At 38.9% G+C, this 18,230-nt stretch overlaps 1 protein-coding gene across 1 annotated transcript; it reads left to right on the top strand.

Annotated features, from left to right (window-relative positions):
- Window positions 1-322: 322 nt before the first annotated feature.
- SLC35G1 (solute carrier family 35 member G1) lies at window positions 323-10,761 on the top strand. The gene is made up of 3 exons (XM_084524981.1): window positions 323-1,354; window positions 5,067-5,247; window positions 5,884-10,761. Exons 1-3 carry the CDS (start codon window positions 1,075-1,077, stop codon window positions 6,641-6,643), a joined length of 1,221 nt encoding a protein of 406 aa, XP_084381107.1. The 5' UTR covers window positions 323-1,074; the 3' UTR covers window positions 6,644-10,761.
- Window positions 10,762-18,230: the final 7,469 nt, after the last annotated feature.

The following is an 18,230-nucleotide window of genomic DNA, read 5'->3' as shown; positions in this document are numbered from 1 at the left end:
GATAACAGCTCAACTTGCTCAAAAGGGGAAGAGTTTTAGAATTCAAAATTTATTGTGTTGCTTTTTCTCTGTGCTCTTAGATGGGTAAAGGGGCTGCTCTACTTCCTATTCATTTTGGCCAGCTACCCCTTCTGATTCTTCCGTGTAAAAATATAGGCAGCATTGCTTTATTTAAGGAAAATATACTATGAGGAAGTGGTTAAATGATGTTCCTACCCTGCTAACCACCCTGTGAGGCTTTCCACATGCACAGTGAATGCTTTTCCCCCTAAATGCCTTTTGACCTCTATGGATGCAGCTGGTGCACACTGCAGCTCTCTCACAGAAGTGCCACTGCTCGTAACAATTAAATTTTAATGGGCCCGTGGAAAGAAAGCCGAGCTGTTCAAATCGGTGCAGGGCTTCGAACTGTGCTGTAGAGAACAGCTGAAATAAAAGGTCAATTATATTAGATAAAGAGCAACGCAAATCCTCCCGTGAGCGGGCGGGAGGAGCTGATAGCATGAGGCAGCAGTCCCGTGTAAGCGCAATGTACTTTTTATTACGGGCTCGGGTGACGTTTCAGCGTCCCTGCACAGCCCCGCGTCATCCTTCTCCACACGTTTATCCCCTTTGAAGAACGCCGCCGCGCCAAGCTTGCCAGCGGCGCCCGCCCGCGGCCTGCACGGCCACCAACGTGAGGGCTCCGCGAGGGCGCCAGCAGCGGGGCCCGGCGGGGGGCGGCCCCGCCGCTCTCTCCGGCGCGATGCGGGCTCCCCCTCCCGAGGCGCCGCGGCCTCGCTCCGTCGAGCCGAGCCCCGGCCGCCCGCCCGGGCACGGCTCTGCGGGTCCCCTTCAGGCGGCCACCGCTGTCCGAGGGGGCCGCGGGGCAGAGCCGGCGGCGCCATCCCTCCTGCCCTGGATGGGTTTGGCTCCCGCCGTCCCGCGGGCAGGTGCCCGTCGTGGGACGTGGACGGGGACCGGCGCCCCGCGGGAGCCAGCCGCAGTTCGGCCGTAACCCCCCGCCCCTCGGGGGCACGGCGCTGCCGCCCCGGCCGGGGGAGGGAGCCGGGCGGCGCTGGGCGGCGGCACCGCATGCGCACCAAGCCAGGTGCTTGCCGGCTTGTGAGGAGCCGGCGGCATCGCACGGAGCGCGGCTCCCTCATGGTGCTGTCTCAGGCCGGCGAGGCTGCCGCTGTCCCGGCTGGGACAGACAAGGAGCTGGAGGCGCCGCCGGGGCTGGAGGACGATGCGGGCACGGGGCAGCCCTGCCTGCACCCGGCGGCACCGGGCATGGAGGCGGTGGGCGCCGAAGAGTGCCGCGTTTGCGGCTGCTGCTCGGGCTCGCCCTGGCCGCGCTGTTGCGGGGCACCCGGTGAGGAGGGCGGCAGGGGCAGGGGCTGGGGCTGGTGGCAAGGGGGCAGCGTCCTCCTGGCGGGGCTGCCCGCCCGCGGAGTGACATTGCCGCCGGGACGGAGGAAGAGGAAGCGGCCCCGGGGGCCCCGGCTCGCACCACACCGCACCTGGCAGCCGGCGGGGGCGCGGGGCGAGCGCCTTCGGCCTCACCCTCTTCTTCCTCTCCCCGCTGCCTGCCGCTCCGGGGCGGCCACAGGTGTTGGGGTTCGCTTCTTCTTGTGAAGTGAGGCTGGTTTGGGGTGGATCCAAGCTGCAAGGGTCAGCTTGCAGCGCTGTGCATGTTTTGAGAAGGTGCATCGCTGCCTTCCTGAAAGTAACGGGGAGGGACTCTGCTTACAGCTGTGACTTCCCTGGTAATTCCTACCATACTTTTGTGTGACTGTATTCTTCTTCACTTTGTCAGTCTCTCACTTTACTGTGTTATTTTGAATTGAAGCCATAGCTTTAGTGCAAGATGTACAACAACATGTTTTTCTAGGCTCAATGTGGCTGCCTTTTAAAACATAAATGCTAGCTTAAAATAACTTTAAGTCACCTGAAGTACTTAAACATACTTATTTTTTAAGCAACTATGTTGGGGAATAGTTCCTATTAAATATGGACTATAATTAATTTTCCAGTAGAAAATGTATAGAATGGCAATCCTTGTTAAACGGGGAGCTATGGAGAGGCCAGAAGAGATGGCAGACCAGTGAAGTTTACATTAGTACTGAGGCAAAGCTTGGAAAAAACAATATTTGAAACCCCAAGAAACTTGCAGTTAATTTGCGAAAGAACTTTTTTTGTGTGTAATCAGTCTAGCAAAATGTTGAGTCAATGGGTGAACTTTATGAGTCATGCCTGTCTGCATGACCGTGGTTAGTTCATAGGCAGGCTGTTGTGCCCATGGTGCTTTCCTGTGGTCTGAGAGAACTGTTCTGGTCCTTCTTATGTGAAGAACGGATAACCTTCTCCTGGCTTTCCTGAAGGTCGGGGAGAAACAAGTTCTCACTGACTTCTTTTCCCATGGCCTATCATGCCTCTGCTACTGCTCTTAAGTTTGCATGTATGTAAGAGGTGGTTTGATTTTTTTTTTCTCAATATATATTTTTCAAGTATAAAAGATGTTGGAAAGCATGGCATTAAAATGCAAAGAGAATTTGCACAGATGATTGCGTGCAGTGGGAGGCATTTGACTAGGACTTGAAACAGGAGTGGAAGATCGTTTGAAAGCTTTATTCATGGACATAGCCAAGGAATGAAACTGGAAGGCCAAGTCTAAAATCTATAGCCACTCAGAAGAGAGGATGGGTACTACTTGAAACTTTTTCAGACAGCAACACTTTTAACAAAAAGTGTGAGTGCTTGAGTGTCTTGATGGCATGGGATTAGCATTTGGAGGCCTATCATTCTGCGGGATGGGAATGTTATCTTAACCGCACTTTGTCTTAGGACATGTTTTGAAACAAGTACTTTAGAACTGCAGTTCTTGTTTTTGGTGGAGGAACTTGCACCATTTTATTTTTAAAAGGAAATAAAACTCTCTCATTGTGTTGAGCATATGCTTTGGCAATATGAAACAATGGTTTAAATTCTAGTATTACAAGATGTCCTTTCTGGTAGGTTAGGTGTATTGGGCAGCTTACAGAAATGAATTCCTTTTGGTTTTTCTTTTAATCCAAAGCTTAATTCTGGGTGTAAGATCCTTTTAGCTTGCTTTGCTGTAATTTGACTGGTTTTCCATTTCAACACTTCCATTATTTAGATTGGCTTCATTCTGTAGTAATCAGGCAAGCTATCGTGCCTGAAATAAGATAATAGCTCTGTTTGTGCTGTGTTCTCCTGTAAGCCAGCCTGCATTTGGATTTCCCATTTTGCTCATTGGCCAGTTTGATTCCCCTTGCTTTAATATTAGCGACTTTGTTGATTTTGTATTTCTTTTGCATGACTGCATGGATTAGGACATTATGTAATTCACTAACGTTTTTTAAATCTGCTCTGTGTGATGGTTGGTAGACGTCCATGACCTGTGTTAGTGGCAATTTTAATAGTTCCTTTTATGTGAGTGACTGTTGCTAAATAGAAATATTTCTATCTAGTAGAAACTGCCATTCATTTTCAGCTGTTGTGTGGCTATATTTCTTGAAAAGTAGGCCTTCTGCCTATTTTAAATCCTGTTTGCTGTTGTAAAGCCTGGGTCTTTAGAGCTGTTAAAGCAGGAACCAATGCTGTACCGAATTGTCAGCCCACAGTTACAGCTCTGAGGCAGTAAGAAAAAGGCCCTTAGTCTTGAGAGCTGATCTCAGGGAGGATCAAAATGGTTTGTGACAAGTTCTGTTAATTAACAAAACAAAACAAAACAAAAAACAACCTTCAAAACCATATGTAGTTGCTAAGCAACTCACAGCAGTGCCCTGCTGATAATGCTTCAAGGGATCCGCGAGGCTCTGTGGCTGCTGCGCTGTGTGCTATGAGGCATCCTTTTATCAAAACACCGCTTTGTGGATGTGGAGTTCGCTGTTATCTTTAGAGGGTGTTGTAGAAGAAAGGGCAACCCCCGGTATTTTAAGCAGACACAAAGAAAAAATATAGTGAGGTAACATCCTGCTCTGATCTCGAGAGAGGTTCTTTTCCATGGCTTTCACCTCTGAGTTTGGTGGCAGGACTGTTCCTCTTATGCAGCAAGTAATATTGGGGGAGGAAAAAAATATATCTGGTTTCTTTGGAGACAGCATTGAGGTCAGCAGAGGCTCACTCTCTCTGTTTGCTTTCACTTTTTATATTTTCTTTTTATAGTAGAGGGTGGAGAAGATGGGTGGAACGAGGAAGAGTATGTCACTGAAGTGAAGTAGGCCTGAAGCAAGCTTGAATAGAAGCCATTAGACTTAGGAACTGCTTCAGGAGGAGTAAGTCTGATAGATAAGTGTAATCAAAGGTGAAGCTAAGGTCTTCATGGAAGTTTTATAGTTACCAGTACTTTGTAGGAGGCCAAAGGTGTTTTAAAGCTAAGCACCTTCATTTCTTCCAGTTTAAAATGCTTGATATTTATTTGAATAAAATACTTATATAATATCTTGCTGAAAGAATCTAAAACTCCTGTAGTTCTAGATCAAATTTAGGGTCATCTAGCTGTAAAATACATGTGAGGTATAACAGAAGTGTGGTTCTTTATGCAGTTTTTACCTGTACGTGTATGTGAGAAAGGAAACTGAATTGTTGCTTAGGAACCTTAATTCACTTATTCAATAATCCAGTAATGCCCTGATAATGAGTTTTGGTATTTCATAATCTGACCATGGCCCATTTTGCAGTCAGTTTTATTTAGTGACCATGGGCGGTAGTCAGAATCGCACAACTAGTCCTGTAATGGATATCCCAAAGTGCAGTCATGCCTCAAAGAAACCTGCTAACTGACATACGACTATGAGAAATGTAGGAATAGTTTTGCATCCAAAGTGTTTTATCTTTTATCTCCAGTTTTAAGGAAAAAAGGGCTGTGGTGATTAGTGAAACATACTTTCAAGGTAGGTCTGGTAAATAAATGTGGTATTTGCGTTTGTTTCTTTTGCTTACCTCTGTGTACTGCAAGAATGGCTACAAATGTACACAGCACTATGGTATGTAAAGACATCTAAAACAAATCCACTGATAGCTGGACAGATCAGTACTAACTGGAGTTTTATCTGTTGCAGGAACAAAGAAGAAAGCTGCCTGTCCAGGACTTGGTCTTTTTTATACCTTACTGTCTGCCTTCCTTTTCTCAGTGGCCTCTTTATTCCTTAAAAAGATAGAAGATGTACATTCAGTGGAAGTGAGTGCATTTCGATGCATTTTCCAAATGGCATTTGTTCTTCCTGGTTTAATATACTACAAGTAAGTGTAGAAAAAATATAAAGTTATTTATTAAAAGTAGATATTGGAACTATCACTCAATAATTTGGATCTTAAATCAGATTGTGATATTATTGTTAATCTGACTTTGTATGCCTAACTGTGTTGTTTTGGATTAATTGATAATTTCTTATTTCAATTCAGAAAACTGAAAATCTTTCGCTCCCTGAAATGTAGAAATTAATTCATGGAAGACCAATACATCTAATGTAAACTCTGTAGAAGTGTTGTTAAAAATAGGAGATAGTTTGTTGATAATTTTGGGGTTATTTGCAAGCACAAAATTAATACTAGAATATATAAAATATATTATATATAATATATTTTATAATTATATAAATATAATATATTTTATAATACTAGTATATTATATAAATATAATATACTAGTATTATAAAATATAATACTAGAATAATAATGTCAGTTCCTGACATTAAATGTGATTGGCATGTGGTGGTGGAAATAAACGGCTCCGTGATCAAACGTTTAAGTGTTTTGATGTTTGAGATACGTCCCTCATTTGGGAACTTTTGTACAATAATGTCATTGGCTTGCTTATATCATGACCAACGTCTGTTTATATTTTAATGTGACACTCTTGTTTTTCTTAATTTTCAGAACAGGGTTTTTGGGACCAAAAGGTAAAAGAATTTTTCTTTTCTTCCGAGGACTCCTTGGCTCTAGTGCAATGATTCTTCTCTACTATGCTTTCCAAGTAATGCCTCTAGCTGATGCCACAGTTATAACTTTTAGCAGTCCTGTTTTTACATCGTTGCTGGCATGGATCTTTCTCAAAGAGAAATACAGTATTTGGGATCTTCTGTTTACCCTCTTCACAATCACTGGAGTGGTTCTTATTGCCAGACCACCATTTCTGTTTGGGTCGAACGTTACGGGGATTGAAGGAAGTTACGCAGATCATCTTAAAGGAACTATTGCAGCAATTGCAAGCACAGTGTCATCAGCTTCAACTTTTGTTATACTCAGAAAGGTGGGAAAATCTGTGCATTATTTTTTGTCAATTTGGTATTATGCAGTCATTGGTTTAATTGGATGTGTTATAGCATTGTTTGTTATGAATGAATGGCGTTTACCATATTGTGGTAAAGACAGAGTTTTTCTAATATTGATAGGCTTATTAGGATTAGGGGGTCAGATATTTCTCACAAAAGCATTACAGATAGAGAAAGCTGGACCCGTAGCCATAATGAAAACAATGGATGTGGTGTTTGCTTTTATTTTACAGATTCTTTTTCTCAATCATCTACCAACTTGGTGGACTGTGGGTGGTGCTCTTTGCGTAGTAGCTAGTAGTTCTGGAACTGCCATTCGTAAGTGGCGGCAAAGCTCAAAAAAAGCTAAACAAAATGAAATCTAACTACACAGACACTGTTTCATTACTGAAATGAGCAATCTTGAAATATATAAAATATTTATTTATATTTATTTTAAATATTTCATGAAACTATAGTATCAAACTATACCTGATAAAAGTTGATTTTTTAAAAACAAAAAAGAAAATGCTTTAACAACTGATTAGGTATATGCTTTTTTTCTTATATTTAGGCATGCAAATATATGAAGTAGGAAGATATTTAAAGGTTGCTTGCTTTCCATCTAAACTGGACAACAGTAGCTGGACTTTTATTTTCCTAAACTTCATGTACCTACTTCTCTACTTTTTAGATCCTTTCTCTACTCTGAGCTGTGAAAATAGAATTCTCCAAAGCTTATTTGGTACTATCCTGTGCTTGATTACCAGAGGGATTGCAATGCAAAGAAGTTAGAAGGAAATAAAGAATTTTAATCCTAAAAACAGTCAACTTTTTTAGAACAGATAAAGCTTGCACTCTTACAAGCTTTGTAATTTATTTTCACAAAACAGAAACCAAGTATGTAGGGATTTATTTAACGTAATTCTAAAAGAACAAAGGATATTTCATCTTTCCAAGTCATGTCAAGGGAAATAATTTTTGATAGTTAATTTTTCAGATTTGCTTACTTTTTAAAAAAGCAAAAAGTTTATATGTGCTTTACAGACAATGAGACAATGTAATCCCTCTCTTTTAATATAATGTTCTCAGTAAATATGACTGTAGTTGCTGTAGTCTCAGGAGAGACAACAGTTAGCTATATACCACTGGTAAATTAGTAATTTCTTGTGGTATGGAATGTTATGCTGTAGCTGCACTTTTCTTTATTCTATGCAAAAGATTATATTTTTTTGGATATTTAATATAGGTTATTTTAAATGCTACTTAAGACTGATTTGTTTAAATTATTCTGTACAAAATTCTTTATGAGACCAAGTTTGTTTTCTTGGCCTTCATAAAGTTAGCAAATGCTTTAATGTAAATACTCCTGTTTCATGAGAGTTTACAAGAGAATGCAGACAAATTGAGGTCTCACAGAAAATGCAGATTCGCCAAGGTTGTAGCAAAGGTTTTATAGAACAGGTTTGTGGAGAGTTTAGTTTGGTGGGACGGTGGAGCTATGTATATGCATCTGACACATGCTGTAACAGGCAGTGCTAGCGGGTAGCTTCAGCCCCATTTCTCCAGCTGGCCATTTTAAATCTGCACTTGGTCCTTTCTCTTATGCAGTTTTTCATTTTGATAGCTTTTATCAGGATAGTGACAAATACTAAGGAAAAAAGCTTGTTATTGATCTCAATGTCCCTCCTGTTTGAGAAGGAATACATGTTTAGTGTAAGGTAGGGGTGTTTTCCCAAATGAATTCTTGTGTATTTTTGAGTCATGTTTCAGTAGTCCTTAAATAAAAATTTAAGTTGTATCTTTATATGATCCTTTGCATCACAAGGCGTTCCAGATATTTATTTATGCACTTCCATGTCTTCTAAAGGAGCATGTTGTAGCCAATAAACAATTGCATCCTGCAGAGCAGTTCTGGGAGAGTTGAGTCCTGAAGAAGTGGAATGTGTATGGTACTTTGGGATGTATTTAGATAAGAGGAGCTATCTTTGTGCAAGATTCTGTACTTAAACCAACACCCTGAATCTACATATGTTTATGGACACAAGCAGATTCCATCCTCGTGATCAAATCAGTTTCTGTGTATGGCTGTCTGATCTCTGTTTCTCCTGACAGCTGAAGTTCAGCTACTCCTGACGTGGTCAGGAATAGTATGAAACTTGCTTTCACATCTCTTTAAAACATGGTCTAATAATAAAACTTCCAGTTTAGCCCTCATTTTACTTAATACTTGAAATTGTAGACTGGGATTCTTTCTTCTGCTGCTCAGCCATCACTGCCATTGAGTAACACCTTTCAAGGGAGGAACAGAAAATAGACTGCATTTTTTTTACTGCTTCACTTCATGTTTATATACATGTGTTTATACATTAACACTCATAAAGGTGCAGTTCCAAAGCAGTTTGGATTGATGTAAATTTGAGTTGTCAGCTAGTCTTGGTTCCTCCCATTGGTTTGGTGGTTATGTGGTGAGCTGCTTCAGCTGAGTAACTTTTTTGTAGGGTTGTTGCAGAGAGCAAAACCAGAGTGTCCTGAAGTTGATCATTATGTCAAAACACCAGGAAGGGGAGTTAGCCAGCAGTTTAAATTGCAGTGTGTGAATGCTACGTTGTCAGTACAGACTAAAATAAGCTTATATTGAAAAATCTTTAGCTCATGTGATTTCAATAGTTACAAATCTTATTTACACATAGTTGAGAACACGCTACTGAAGAAAGGACTATTTTCTTGCACTAGGCATTTATGTAAGTGCAGAAAATAAGCTGACCTAAAGTCAGCAACTTGGCATAGTAATTGGTAATTCTTTTTCTTGAGTTGGTAGCCCTGAATAGAATGAAATTATGCAAAAGGCCAAGGATTTTTCTTTTTTTGTAATTGAAGGTTTGGTGTTTTTTACAATGCCTAGTAAGATGGTCAAATTCTCTTCTTCCCTTCCCTGCCCCAAGCTTACTGTTTGAGAATCTGAAATGAAATTGGCTGAGCCTTTATTATTTCAGACCAGTTTTCCTATTTTTCCTTTCCTCTGATGCGTTTTTTTCCCCCAGTTTTCATACAGCAAGTTCCTCAGGGTCAAATGTTACTTTTTTCTAAGCTTTATGTCAGAAATATATTACTAATATTCATCACCTCTGTCTTATGATCTTTACAGTATTTATGTTCGATAAACGTGCTTTCCTAATAGGAAGCTTTTCCTTTGTAATACGATGGAATATTGTTGCATTGTAACTGCTGTTCTATAAAGTTACTCTGGAATTACAACTTAATTAATTCAACATACTGATTTCAGTGGATCTTGAATATAGAAATAAGTAATTACCGGTTGTTTTGCACATAAACACAGTGTTAAAAGATTTAGTTGTTACTAATTAATCACAAGCATGTTTTTATGCTCTTTACTATGCAAATCACTGTAATCATCTATTGTCTTCAGTGAGACTTTACAGCCTTAAAGCCTTATGTACCTGACTCTTACACAAAGCTGGTATCTGAAAAAGCTGTGTATTGTCACTGTGCAGCAGCCAGTTTCAGGTTAAGCTGGTTGTCAAGGTATGCTCTAAAAGCCCTCAAGGTATTTGTACACTAAGAATATGACACGTTCATTGTGTGGACAAGTGCATTAAAATGGATTTCTTGCATTTGTCAAACACCAGACATGAAGCAACCTCAGCATAACAGCATTGGTGAAATAACTAATTCAATGTGCTATCTTTCTTCTGAAACTAGGCTATTTTCCCATTCCAAAAGCTGTTCTAAGGTGGATCTTCCTGTATTTGGTAACAATAAGATGGGTAACACATATTTGACCATCATCTAGTATGAAAACACTGCTACCCCGCTAATTTTCTCTTCCTTGAAGAGCTCTGTTCAGGAGCTGTCTCTTGGTGGAAAGCTTATTTCTAAAGAGACAGTGTCCTAAAAAGTTATTTCCTTGCTAATTGGCAGTGATCAGCCATGAAGAATCTGTTTTCCAGTTCTCTGTTAACCAGTGTAGGCTCATTTGTCATCAATTCCACAAGGACAGTAGAAGCACGATCTCTGCCTATGTGTGTATTCAGGGTTCATAATGCTGACAGATGTGCAGCACTGATTTGAGTAGGACTTTGTAGTTACCAATAGAATGTTTTCGTGGTCATAACTGCCTGTCCATCCAAAGAAAAGTTGTGGCTTTATGTTCCTGCAGATGCAGGTAACTTTGGGACAAAACATACATGTTTCTATAAATCAGTGATGGTAGCACTTCTGTGTATCAGAATGAGCAATTTCATATTTTATGTGAACTGTCATTTGACAAAAATGAGGTATAAATACCCTCAGCATTAATTAACAGATTTTTACTGTGTCCTATATATTGTTAAATATATGTTAAATGATATGTTTTGTAGAATTTACTGGCTTTGTTATGTAGTACTATATTTTTATAGATACTTCTTACATATCAAAATGTCAAGAATATTTTCATACGAGATTTATATTCATCATTGCTAATAAAATGAACTTGAATTAATCTCTGGCTTTGCATTGATTAGTAGAACATACTTGAACGTAGTGATCATAAAAGCTTTGTGAAAGAATTGTTAATGAAGGAGTCCCTATTAAATATGAACATATGCCTCAAATCTTGCTACTACTTCTTAGCATGCTGTGTCACTGTTAATGCCTTAAAAACAAACTGTGGGCAGAAAGAAGCTCCATCAGCTTTCTCCATACGGTAATATCTTAACTGGAAAAACTGGCATGGGTGGGTCAGTGAAGTTGTATTTTCCAGTGTTCAAGTGGCAGTTTATTTTTTTCTTCCTCTGTATGCATCTTGATTTGAATTCAAGTCTTGTCCCTACCATCAAGTGGTAATACTTAATTCATCCCAGTACTTCCCATTATCTACTATTTCAATAATTAACTTCTCACCAAGGAGGAAAAAGCAGAAGAAAAAATGATTATCTCGTTTGCAAAATTGCCACCATTGTTAAACATGACAAAAGGATTGTAGGTTTTTTTTTTTTTTTTTCTTTTTTTTTTCATTTTTATTCTAACAGATTCCTCCTACAATAGCGTCTGGTTGTGTAAGAGCAGAAGATAGCAGAAGTACACAAGGGCATTTGCCTGCCTGAGAGTTTTGTCCATGTAATGAATCTTTATTTCTATATGTCACTTGACATTGCAGAGGGGAAAATAGAAGAGGGAAGACAAGTTCCATAATGCAGAATTACTAGTAGTAATTCTCTGTCCAGCCAGCACCCTCTTCTTCACTATATATACACAAAATTATACACTGCAAGATGACTTGACACCATTTGTTTCTTGGGCTGTAAAGGAACAGCAATGGTCTTCCACGAGGACTTACTGTAGCAGGTGTAAGCAGAAGACTGCTTGTGAAAGAATTTTGTAGAGAAGCTCTGCAATTTTATCTTGGAAATTCTGTAGGCTTCGGGGGTCATATATATATATATATATATATATATATATATATATATATATATATACACACACACATATATATACACTATATAGAAATTCAAGATTCAAGGGAAAGAGGAAAAAGAGTTTTCAATAAACAACATTTTAAACCCTCCATATTTTATTTGCAATCTGATAGTCACGTATCCCATTAAGTCATTAGGGCTATTATGAAATACTAAGACTTTTACAGCAAGACTCTTAAAACAAAATTCTAGAATTATGTCTACACATTCCATGAGAAAGGATCCCAGTTATTACTTGGAAAACAAACTTGGCTGAAGTTACAAAATATTTAAGAGGGTAACTCAGGTGTTTCTTTGTAGATCAAATAAAGCATTCTTAGAAGCGTTAGAAGGAGGTTATACAATATACAGATTGACCATTGAAATAGGTTCCAGTTGATTCTTCTGTTTTCTCAATTACATTTGTATTGAATTTTATTTTCTGACACTGTGGAGTAAAGTTCCTATGTTATTCTGTAAAGTAGGAGTAATTTCTGGGAGGGATAATAAGAAACTACTATGTCATCTGAGCTTAAATATTGAGCAAAGGGAAAGAGAAATTTCTGCTATTGCACTGCTGGTATAAAGTGATTCTGGGCTCTGTGTGAAAGGCAGTTGGAAAGAAAACTCGTGTTTTCTGGCCTGTAAGTATCAAGTTAATTTTTCCTGGGTACTGTGGCTGTTCTGTCAGTAGGTGGGGCTCTATTTCTTAATTTATTCTTTAGCACCTAAGATTAAATCATGTTAAAAACTCAAACCTACAATTTTAGACAATAAAAGTTTCCATGCAGTGTGATGTACACAATGTTAAGTAAATATCATTACTAATACTGGATTTTTCTGAGTATTGTACTATTTGTATATCTAGAATATGTCTTAAGTGTTCTTAAAAAAAGGAGAGTAGGGGACAAGTACATTCTCCCACTGAAATTCTTTAGGAGTAATGTTTGATGGGTTCATCTGAGTTTAGAATAATTCTAGTTTTGCATGAAAGTAGAGCAGGTATGCTGTCTGAGCAGTTGACAAGCATGTTGTACCTACTGCCCTGTTTTTCTTCTGTTTAGGGGGGTTGCAGAAACATTGCCTGTTTGGCCATGACTTTTACTGGGGGGACAGGGACAGGGAGTGACACCTACGAGGTTCCCAAGCAGGTTCTCCAGTGTGGGTGCTCAGGCAGAGTATGTGCATCTCTTTGCTCCTAATCTCCAGGGCCCCACTGCCAAACGTTTCTGATGTCAGGGATCTCCAGGAGCTGCTACACTGATAGCTCTGGCACAGGAGGATAGACAGAACCAGGTCTGCTGGACGAGTCTTGTTGTCAGACCCACTGATCGAATGGAAAAGTCAGGCAAGCTTCTGAGCACAGCAGCACAATGCTTGAAGCATAGTTGACTTCAGGAGCAATTGTTCCAACTTCAACTTAATTAAAGGCACGGAAATATTAGGAAGAGAGGAGGCGATACATTTAACTGCTCTGAGCTAGGAAAAATACTCGTCAATCTGCTTTCTATTGAAAGGTTAGCTGGAGGATTTTTTGCTGGGGTTAGCTGGCACTAGTAGGTGTTCTATTTAATAGGAAGTGCTGTAAAGTTTTGGGGAAGCTAAGGAACGTTAAAGGAGAGATTTTTTTTAATATAACTTGGAAAGGTTATGTGGCAAATCCCTTTTCTTTCATATAAAGTGCAGTGTGAGTCAGATACTAATGTTTATTTTATACTTTCCATTTGTAATTTATTTCATAAACCAAATGTTTCTTTACATTACTTTGTAAGCTGTTCAGCCACTATCACGTTCTGATCAGGAAGTGGAAGAAAAAGTAGTATACTTTTCAAAAGTAATCCTGATTGTGTGCTGCTTTTGCTCTACCAGAAATATTTTATGCCAACCAGTGCCTTGTAATAGATGTATTCAATTTCTTCATTAAACATATTTATATGGTGTGAATGAGACTCTGCTTTCTGCTATTTGTAGTAATGTATGTAGGAAGTCCATATGAAAACACTTAGCCGATGTTCTTCACTCTTGCCATATGGCAAAACATTTCTTCATTATTAAAAACGGGGAACGACAAAGAAATGCTACAATCCAAAATCTCCTGTGGGAGGGTTACAAATAGCAAGGTAGGCTTTCCTGTCCCAGAAGCCTGGTTTGCTCATGTTGTTCATCTTGCTATTCTGCTTCCCTTGCAGAAACCACACAGTTGTATTTCCCCTGCAATTCATTAGTTCTTAATCTGAAATAAAAAACAGGTAGCTGATTGCAATTTATGATGTTACGAACGCAGTTAGGCTATGTTGCATTTTTAGGGAAGGCGGGTGTGAAATTAACTTTTTTTTTTTTTTTAAAGATAAGGAAACTGTAGGAATTAAGGATTAACCATATTTCCTGCATCAACAGAACTGTCAAATATTAATGCAAGTTTCTATTGCACATCATTTTGACAGACACACCTTTAGAGAACAGCCTGCTCTGTCTCATCTTCACTAGGAAGGGTTGTGGGGAGAAAGAAGGGAAAGGAAAAGTCAGGGAAAATCTTTGTTCTTTCAGTGGCAGCTCTCTGTAGCAAAGCCCTCGTGATGAGCTCTGTCTGTCTCACTGGGTACAGATTTAGGGAAGAAAAGGAACAGTTTGTTCTCTTCTGATTATATAAGAATACCCTTGACAGTGTGTTGCTTACTTCAGATTACAACTCTTATCCCAGGATTAGAATGGAAGAAAATAAAAAAGCTAGTGTTAAACACTTTTTTTTTTTTTTCTTTAATATGCCTTTCTTGAAACCTGGAAACCTTGGTTTCTAGGCAGTGGGTGTTATTTTATGTTAGCCTGTAACATTCTAGACGTCATAGTTTTGCTCAACAAACTTGTACACTGTTTTCCTCGAGGGGAATATTCTTGGCAATTTGATTTAGCTCTTTCAAATTTTCTAGAGGACACTTGTCTTTCCAAGTTCTGTGCTTCCACAGACATTTTGTAATGTTTTTCTAATGTGCCTTTAGTCTCCTGTTATTGGATATTTAGAGCTTCATTTCAGGATTGAAAGCACTTTTCTACAGTCTTTGTTGATCAATTTTTGAGAGAAAACAGATGTCCTCTTTCATATGTACACTTAAAAATATCTTCCAGATAGGTAATTAAAGAAAAATCATTGTCCACATTTAATTTCCCTCATTTAAGTCTTGGTGTATTAGGAACTTCTTGACAGAGGCATGCAGAATTAAGCTGCATTTTTTAACATGCAGCCTAGTTCTTCTCTTGAAGTAAAGGGATCTTTTTAGACCCCCTGAATTTTATAGAGATCATACCATGCTTTCATACAACTTCCTCTAAAGTACGCTGGCCGCCTACAGCTTCTGAGCTGTGCTCACTGTTATCTGTCAGAGGTGAAAGTGAGGGCAAGGTTTTGTGTCCTCCAGGGAAAGGGAGAATTGTGTGTGCAGAGTTTTCAGGGTTCTAAAGCTGCTGGTGTAGTCCTGAGCTTGTGTTTAGTTTTATTCTTTGCTTAATGTCTTTACCTGTCAATTTTGGTTTTGCAACTTTCGTGGTAATTTCATGTGCATGTATATTTATGTGTTACCATGCTTTGAGGAATTTTTGGCCAGATTGTTCAGGATTTTCAGTATTAGTTGTCTAATAACAGCATGTATATATTTTCTTAGCCATAGCATATGATTCAAGATGTAATTAGTGCCCCAGTATTACAGTGTAAGAACATGTCCATAAAACACAGTGTATGGCTGTTTTGATGAAAGGAAATTTGGAGATATTGCTTTTATAAACCTGAAAGCTGCAGAGCAGATGTGGAAGAATTACTGCAAGGAATCTCAGCTGGCATATAAAACAGAAGCTGAAGTTTATTTTATTTTTATTATAGAAGAAAGAACACTTTACAAAGGTTCTGTTCTATTTAAGATTACACAGATCTGAGTTGTTCAGGACTAGCTATGAAATTATGTGCACTGATGTGGCACTTAATGGAACAAGGCAACTTTTTTTTTTTTTTCTTTAAATAGTTAGTACAAGAAGTTCACACATTGATTGAAAAATGCGTATTTTTAGAATTTACAGTAATTTTAATAATGTTCCCCATCCATCAAGAAGGATGTAATAGATACTGAAAAGTTCATGTCCTTTTTTAATTCTGCAAGAAATGAGCAGAATAGTAATTACACTTTTTGCAGTCTGACTGTCTGGCTACGTTGATGGAAAGTCCTGGTCATACATACTCATTTCTGAATAACCATTAAGTTAACCACAAGTACTCCCATACTTTCACATTTTCAACACCTAATCAGCCAACCTGAATTTGTAGAAAACAGTATTATTTACTTGTCTTTTATTGATCTCAGTAAAACATTGAAGTGCCAACCAGGATAAAACATGGGTTTTATGGCAGTGCTGAAAGATTTTTCTCTCTTTATTTTCTTTTTCAACAAATTAATAATTGTAATGCTACACTAGAATTGCAGAAAAGTGTGAAGTGCTTTTCATGTCCTTTCAGAACAATTTGGGCAGTTAATGGACTTACTTGCTTTTCATAAATCTAAATTTAGAGCAATATGATTGTTACTTTTTATTCTATTGTTAGCACTTCTAAAAAAATGGTATGGTGAAACCAAATCAACAAATAATAGGTTTCCACATGCATCTTTTATACCTCTAAGTACCCAAGAAATTGCAATGAACTTATGCACCAATCAACTGCTGCAGGTGGTGTCACTGTGTTGCTGGGGCAGTCACAGCTGCAGGAACTTAATCTAAAAAGTGGATTGCTTAAGTGTAACATCACAGAAAGTAGTCTTCCATCGCTGATGGAGAAGACGGATACCACCTGTCAGATGTTTATTTTGTCCAGAGTTCCCATGTGCTAGCAAATGCCAACCAAAGCTGCCACAAAAACCAACAACCAAGAAATAATTGGTTGCACATTGGGCTATCTCAATAGTCCAATCCTATGCTTTCTCAGTAAAATTGATACAGTTTTATTTTTGCCAAGCTGCAATAAACTAACTGCTTAAATACATGTTTTGAATCTACCTCAGTTTGATTGTTTTTAAGGAGAAAAACAGTAGCAATGCCTTCTCACTCAGGAGCTACACTGGAAAAAGACACATGAGGGGCTGGGCTCCTCAAGTGCTGCATCGTGCACGCAAACCCGCCTTGGTTTCCTGAGCACCATGTGTGTTATGCTCTGGGTTTGGAAGCTCTCCATGCATGACAAAATGGGGGATTCCAAAATGCAGAGTGATGAGGGGGAAACTGGCTAGCATTAGGCGAACTCCATGTAAAATGGAGTTTCCAAGTCGCACGGTGGAGACTGAGGACTCAGCTTACCTCATGAAGGGCTCCCTCACTTTCAACTCCCCTTTATTTGTAATTAATTCCTTACAAATTTACTTTCTTTTACTTCCTTTTGTCCTCTTCAGACACTTTTGTCAACATCCATACATATCCCCGTGTTTGTAATGCCTCTTTTTCTAGAATATTAGTTCCCCCAAAGCTTTGTGTGCTCGTATTCCTGAACACACCTGCTTTCTCAATGTAATGGCAGTGTTAGCAGTCATTCAGCCAACCAGGGCATTAGTAGCAGATTAAAGTGCCTTACACATAGGGTCATTCCTCAGAAAGTGTAAAGTGCCTTCTTGAAAGTACTGAACTCAGGTAGGAGAATATGATAAATATGAAGCAAACACATGATGAAGACATTCAGAGTATGGATTTTCAGAAAAATGCTTTGCACCAGATTGAACAGCCAAACCTGCCAGTTATTTTTATTTAAACTCTATCCTAATTCATAAAAATGATACAAAAGCTTGTTAAGATAACTCTGGTACATTTAGACTTTATTGCATAATACTTATTGTCCCAGCCTCAATATTAGAACAGGTTATGCAAAGCTCTGCCTTGACGTTTACTTGCAGGATATGACAAGCTCTCACTACGTTGTGTACATCAAAATTATATAGAGCTTTGATCCATCCTGTGGACTTTGAATGACTGCATTTCCAGCAATCTGAGTTATTGGAGAGGTGGAAGGAACATATATTTATATGTTATATATATATGTACATACACACACATACACATGTAACATCTATCTATCATGACTAGAGTTGGGTAATGCCCACATTAGTGCTGTGGAACAGTTATCAGTTTCTGTGAGACACACTTTCATTTTGATATTACTAATTTCAAGAAGGTCGTGTATTATACACGTGTCAAATACCCTATTTTGATGTGAAGATTGCATAGTGTTAGCAAATAGGAATTGCTTTTTTCAAGTATTCAAATTTATAAAGGATTTCTCTTAGTCGTGAGCTGATAAAGTTTCATTTACAGGCATGTCCTTTAAGAACAGCTGGAGAAGAAACAGACACAAAATGTTTGATAACATTGAACTTTGTGTGTATGTACAATAAATACATAACTGTGGCCTTATTTAGCTGTAGTATGGGCAAGTTTTCTGTAGCACAAAAAACAAGTTATGCTAGTGATGTATAGTATCAGATAACACAAT

This window comes from Aythya ferina (genome assembly GCF_964211825.1).
Source record: "Aythya ferina genome assembly, chromosome: 7".
Lineage (NCBI taxonomy): Eukaryota > Metazoa > Chordata > Aves > Anseriformes > Anatidae > Aythya > Aythya ferina.
The sequence above is the reverse complement of the archived record's forward strand: the minus strand, read 5'-3'. Positions and strand labels throughout refer to the sequence as shown.